The sequence below is a fragment of the Hipposideros armiger genome, unplaced genomic scaffold, assembly GCF_001890085.2.
Source record: "Hipposideros armiger isolate ML-2016 unplaced genomic scaffold, ASM189008v1 scaffold_982, whole genome shotgun sequence".
Classification (NCBI taxonomy): domain Eukaryota; kingdom Metazoa; phylum Chordata; class Mammalia; order Chiroptera; family Hipposideridae; genus Hipposideros; species Hipposideros armiger.
The window spans coordinates 364,564-371,529 of NW_017732332.1; the positions used below are offsets into that span (position 1 = coordinate 364,564).

The 6,966-nt window shown below is 47.6% G+C and overlaps 1 protein-coding gene across 1 annotated transcript in view; it reads right to left on the minus strand.

Moving 5' to 3' along the window:
- Positions 1 to 6,966, minus strand: part of NUP210 (nucleoporin 210) — a 142,563-nt gene that overhangs the window by 41,052 nt on the left and 94,545 nt on the right. Inside the window, exon 17 of the mRNA XM_019631065.1 lies at positions 68 to 260. Coding sequence (XP_019486610.1) covers positions 68 to 260 — 193 coding nt within the window. The remainder of the gene's footprint in view (positions 1 to 67; positions 261 to 6,966) is intronic.

Sequence of the window (6,966 nt, forward strand, 5' to 3'; positions counted from 1 at the left end):
AGTCTCGCCTATCAGGCCTCACTACTGTCCCTCCTGCCCAGGGCCGGCTGGCTCAGCGCCCACTCACCATGCAACTTCTTCTGGCCACTGCCATCCTCCTGGAACACCAGCCGCATTGGCAGGTCCGGCTCGATGCTGGCCAGCGATGGCCTGGTGGACTCCCACTGGATGCTCAGAGAGCTGAAGTTGCTGAATCTGCGGCCCTGCTGGTCATAGGCAGCCAGGTCCAGGATGGGGTTGCGATGGCTGGAGACTGGAACCTGCAAGAAGCCATGGTCAGGTGCATGGCCGTACCCAGACCACACTGGGCACCACGCCCACATTGAGTGAATGCTGAGGACCATGCTGGCACAGCCACTGCTGCCCACACGGTGCACCCAAACCCGGCTGGCTGCTTTGTGGGCTCATGAGGTTTGTGGGCTCATGTCCTGTGGGGGCCTGGGGGCAAGTCACTAACTGGCCCTCACTACTACCCGGCTGTCAGTGTCCAGCCTGGCCTCTGATTCCAGCTTATGGTCCCCACGGGACAGAGGGGCTTTGGCGATGTCTGGAAGCATTTTTGATAGTCACAACTGCAGGGAGTACAAGTGGCTCCTAGTGGGTAGAGGTCTGAACACCCTAAAATGCACAGGATAGCCCAACTGGAAGGAAGGATCTGGCCCCAAATGTCCATAAGGCCAAGGTTGGGAGTCTGTCCTAAAGCTCCCCACCGCAGCCAGGCTGCTCTCTTTCCTCTCAGCCCTCATCTTCCCAAATCCTTGCCACCTCATGCCTGCCCCACACACCTCAGCCCCTCCAGGATGTGCCCCCAGCGGTTAAACAAGAATGTCCATTACAACCCAGAGAATGTCCCAGAGCCACTGGCTTTGCAAAGGTCCTTTCAGAGTCAAATTCTTACCTGCTCTGAAATAGTGATGTGGGAGCTGCTGCCATCCACATATTAAGGTTGAGGAAGCAGAATTCCAGCGGAGGGAAGGAACAATCAAAGGCCATTTGGTGGCTGAGTGACACACCTTCAGGACTTAGTGCCAAACCCTGAATTCCCACCACCTACCCTCACCTCTTGCTCCCTGAGCAAACACACCCCCTTAGAACCCACGCAGGATTAGTCTTATTCCCCCAGATGATGGTTCATCCCTTCCCTCCCTGCCTGCACAGCCTGGCGGCAGGCGGGGTGGACAGGAAGCGGGAACCCTAAGCACCCAGACATCTGGGTCTCAGCTTGGACCTGAACCCCAGCTCCACCGCTGTCCACCCAGGCAAGCTGCTGGCTTCTTAGAGCCTTAGCTTCTCCACCTGTGAAATGGGAATCACAACAGAACCCACCCCCGCCCCCCAGGACTGTTTTTAAAAAGGGTCACGTGAGAGCATTTTAAAAAGCCTGCTCATTGCAATTCATGCACAAATAGGGAATGGGCAGCCTTAGCAACGTCCACAGGTGTGTCCGGTCTTCCACCAGGCATGGGTCCAGAAGGAAGGACTGTACTTCTCTGGCCTTTGTGGTTATGAGTGACCGTGCCACTTACTCTGGCCGGTGAAATGTGACAAGTGACTTGAGACAAATCCAGGAGGCAGAAGCTTTGACAGCCAGAATATGACCTGTCACGCTCTCCTTGTCTCCACAATGGCACCGGCCGCCTTCAACTTGGCAGATACTCACCGAGTAAATCTTGGAAGATGACAATGACATGAAGCAGGGTCCCCCAGCCCACCCAGAACAGGCAGTGTGGGCAGAAGTTAACCTATGCTGTGAGGCCATGGGTTGGGGTTCCCTGTTCCTGCAGCCTGCAGTCCCCAAGCTTCCCCCCACCCCCGGGCCCCCAGTCCCAGCTCTCCTGTTCCAGAGAACACAGGACCAAAGCAGCCTGCAGATACTCAATGCAGGCAGGACGACCATCGGGGGTGCACAGGGTATAAGTATGTAGACACCAGTCGGGCATGAGACTGTGGGAAGGGACAGGGCGTGTTCTTGTTCAGGTGCCGCCCCCGCCCCTGCACCCCCAGCACACACCTGGGAGGGCACGATATTCTTCCCTTCCGCCTGATCCCCCGGAGAGGACAATAACACTGTGCATCAAGCATGCTCGAAAGCTTACTAGATCCTTCCATTGGCCACTCTGGGCAACAATGTTATTCCCAATTTACAGATGAGGCTTAGAGATGCTAGTAACTTGCTCAAGGTCACACAGGTTTAGGCATGGAATTCTGCTGGTCTGACTTTAAAGCCCACAGGCCTGCCCTGACCATGTGCAGCCACTCCCCGCGCAGAAGTCAGGTAGCTGGCTGTGCATGTGCCTGCTGCTCAGCTGCAGGGAGGACCCGGGTCAGGCAGGCGCATGGTTCCACTCTGTCGTTCCGACTGGGCAGCTCCATCCTAGTGTCTGGCCTCACCAGTAATTGACTCTGCAAACATGCCTTGGGTGGCCCCTGGCTTTCGAGAGGTGTAAAATTAAATTGATACTGCACCCAGGATGTGTGGCAGGGGTATAGCTTTGTCAAGGTTCACCGGTAAGAGCATAAATCGATTGGCTCTCAGCTCCGGAACCCCGGGACTGATGGATCGCATGGAAATTCCATATTTGAGGTCCTTTATTTCATGGCAAGCAGCTCTATGACACATGCAAGCTTCTAGTGGAGACAAAGCCCCAGTTGACCCAGAGGTCGCAGACGACGGGCAGCCAGACCTGGCTTGCTCAGCAAGTAGCCAAGTTTAAGGATAGGGAAGATGCACATAAATCTGATTTTTTTTTTCCTTTGACAATGAGGTGTGGGCAGCCTGATGTTGAATGGGCTGGAGCTAAGTGGGGCAGGCTGCCCTCTGGAGGGGCACCTCTCTCCAGGCCTTCACTACTCCCCCTCCCCACTGCCCCCTTTCTCCAGCAATGCCTCCACTTGGCTTTGCCAGGCATCTGAGCCAGCTCGAGTCAAGGGCAGAGGCACAGTGAGTTCATCTGCACACTTGTTTATCTGCCACATTTACTGAGCTCCTGCTGTGGGCCAGGCTCTGTTCTAGAGAATCACAAAGAGGAAAATGAATGTGTATATTCTACAGCATTCAGTGCTGTTAGTGCTTGGGAGAGGAGGGGCGGAAGGCACTGGATTATGAAATGTGTGTGTGTGTGTGTGAAACTTTAGATAAAGTCTGAAGGCTGAGGAAGGTCCCAGTGAGAAGGTAACATTGAATAAAGAGCCGGAGGTAAGAGAAAAAGGCCTGGGCTGTGGGAGGGCAGAGAGTTCAAGCCAGAGGGGGCGGTGAGTCAGAGGCCCAGGCAGGGCACATTTCAGTGTGCTCTTGGATGACAGGGCTTCCACACAACGATGGAGTGGCTGGGAGGGAAAGAGTGACAGGGGCAGGACCTGAGGCCCTGTAGGTCATAGAAGGGGCTTCAGCTTTTCCTCTGGGTGGGTGGGATAACACTGGCAGGGATGAAGCAGAGAATAACATCAAAAGATAAGTTACCACTCTGAACAGCTATGTCCAGTCGCATTTTTATCCTTTTGACATTGTCACCCCATGATCATTCAAAGGAAGCCAGCCTGGCTGTAGTGCCCTTGGGACGCTATACAAAGGGGTCACAGGCCAGGTATTGGTGTAAGACCTTAATCTGCATTAACGTCTTGAAAACTACCAATCAAGTCACATAACTCACTTGAACTGCATCCTGCCAAGCTAGTGTCATGTCGCAGAGGCACCCTTAACACCGGGTCAAATAGCCAGACACACCCCCTAAAAAGTCTCTTTCAATAGGTGGGACTTATGGGCATCTGACAGTGGCAACAGGCCTAGGGGGCCCTGGGCCTTTTCCTAAACTGCCTCAGGACCAATATTGGGAGCAGCCAACTTCAGTTCACACAGAGACCATCCCACATGACCCCAGGTCCAGCATGGGCAGCAGCCAACTGTGTACAGACTTGCGGAACTCACCAGGTAGCTATGGACCGGTAACAGGCAGGTCTGAAATGGCTCTGAGTGGGAGCCCCGCCCAAGAGACACCAGAACCAATACATCCAGAGGCCAGTGTTAGACAAAACCAGAGACCTGGATGAACCTACAAGTAGCACTCTCAAAGGACATTTTCCACAGGCACAAGAGCCCATAGTGGCCAAGCCTCCTCTGAGGGGGTCAACCTCCACATAGCAGCTCATACACTGTGAACAGAGCTAATTCTCCCAGCGAATCAGTCTGAGGGTCAATCCCACCCTCTGACAAGCCAAAAGCAATGAAAGAGAAACTTCAACAGTGACACTTCTGGAACACATGAGACAGGAAAATACAGAGACTGTGAAATCCAAATACAAAGGACACATACTACAAGACCACCCAGCAATGACTGAGAGACATAGATGATCTATCTAATACATTGAAGCAATCACAGAGAGACAGCCAGAATGAAGAAACAAAGAAACATGTCCCAAGTAAAAGATCCGAAGAAGCCTCTAGAAATGGAACTAAATGAAACAGAGGTATCCAACCTTTCAGAGACAGAGTTTAGAACACTGATGATAAGAATTTTTGAGGAACTTAGGGAGGACATAAAGAAGGATACAGAAATCATAAAAAACAACCAGGTAGAACTAAATATACAATAACTGAAATGAAGAACACACTCGAAGGAATCACCAGTAGATTAGATGAAGGAGAGGATTGGATCAGTGATTTAGAAGACAAAGTAGCAGAAATCACCCACTTGGAACAACAAAAAGAAAAAAGAATAAAAAAACAATGAAAATAGTTTAAGAGACCTGTGGGACAACATCAAGCCCAACAACATTCACATCATAGGAATACCAGAAGGAGAAGAGAAGAAGCAAGGGATCGAGAATGTATTTGAAGAAATAATGACTGAGAACTTCCCTAACCTGGTGAAGGAAATCAACATACAAGCCCAGGAAGTGCAGAGAGTTCCAAACAAGCTGAACCCAAACAGGTCCACACCAAGACACATCATAGTAAAAACGGCAAAGGTTAAAGACAAAGACAGAATCCTAAAAGCAGCAAGAGAAAGATAGCAGGTTACATACCAAGGAACTCCTATAAGACTAACAGCTGACTTTTCTACACAAACTCTGCAGGCCAGAAGGGAGTGGCAGGAAATATTCAACGTGACGCAAAATAAAGGCCTACAACCAAGATTGCTCTACTCAGCACGGCTATCACTTAAAATTGAAGGAGAGATAAAGAGCTTCTCAGAAAAGAATAAGCTTAAGGAATTCATTACCACCAAGCCAGCACTGCAGGAAATGTTAAAAGGGCTTTTTAAACAGAAGCAAGGGGAAAACAAGCTAACCAAGGAAGACCAGAAAGATGCAACTATCAATGATCACTTTAAATGTGAATGGGCTAAATGCTCCAACAAAAGACACAGAGTGGCTGAGTGGATAAGAAAACAGGACCCAATGCATATGCTGTTTACAAGAGACTCATCGCAGATCAAAAGACACACACAGATGAAAGTAAAGGGATGGAATTAGATATTTCATGCAAATGGAAATGAGAAAAAGATGCAGTAGCAATACTTATTTCGGACAAAATAGACTTTAAGATGAAGACTACAATAAAAGACAAAGAAGGGCACTACATAATAATAAAGAGGTCAATTCAACAAGAGGACATAACCCTAGTAAACATCTATGCGCTCAACATAGGAGGTCCTAAATATATAACACAGATTTTGACAGACATAAAGTTGGAGATCAACAGTAGCACTATCGTAGTAGGAAACTTCAACACAACGTTGTCACCAATGGACAGATCCTCCAGACAGAAAATCAACATGGAAACAGTGGCCTTAAATGATACTTTAGACCAACTGGATTTAATCGATCTTTTTAGAGCATTTCACCCCAAAGCAACAGAATATACATTCTTCTCAAGTGCACATGGAACATTTTCCAAGATACACCACATGCTAGGCCCACAAAACAAGTATCAATAAATTTAAGAAGACTGAAATCATATCAAGAGTCTTCTCTGACCACAATGCTATGAAACTAGAAATCAATTATAAAAAGAAATCTGGAAAGCACACAAATACATGGAGGCTGAATAACATGCTACTAAATAGTGAGTGGGTCAAAAAAGAGATCAATGAGGAAATCACAAGCTATCTCGAGACAAATGAAAATGAAAACACAACAACCCAAAATCTCTGGGATGCAGGGAAAGCAGTCCTAAGAGGGAAGTTTACAGCAATGCAGGCCTATCTAAAGAAAGAAGAAAAATCTCAAACAGTATATCTTTACACCTAAGAGAACTGGAAAAAGAACAGCAAAATAAGCCCAATAATAAAGACCAGAGCAGAGATAAATGAAATAGAGACCAAAAAAACAATACAAAAGATCAATGAAACCAAGAGCTAGTTTTTTGAAAACATAAACAAAATCGACAAACCCTTAGCCAGACTCACCAAGAAAAAGAGAGAGATGACCCAATGATAAAATCAGAAATGAAAGAGGAGAAATGACAACAGATACCACAGATATACAGAAAATTGTAAGAATACTACGAGCAGCTATACGCCAACAAATTCGACAATCTGGAAGAAATGGATAAATTTCTAGAAGCATACAATCTACCAAATCTGAACCAAGATTAAACAGAATCTCTGAACAGGCTGATGACTACCAAATATATTGAATCAGTAATCAACAAGCTTCCAACAAACAAAAGTCCTGGATAGATGGTTTCACAGGTGAATGTTACAAAACATTTAAAAAAGAATTAATACTTATTCTCCTCAAACTATTCCAAAAAATACAGAAGGAGGGAAGGCTCCCAAGCACATTTTTTTTTAAATTTTTTATTGTTAGTTTCAGGTGTACAGAACAATGCAATAGTTATTCTTTTCACCTTTCACACAGAAACAATCCCCCTCCCCCATCTACAGCCTTCCCACCCTCGATGTCATACTTATCTATTACAATTCCATTGACTCCATTCCAACTCTCTACTCCATGTCCCGTGAC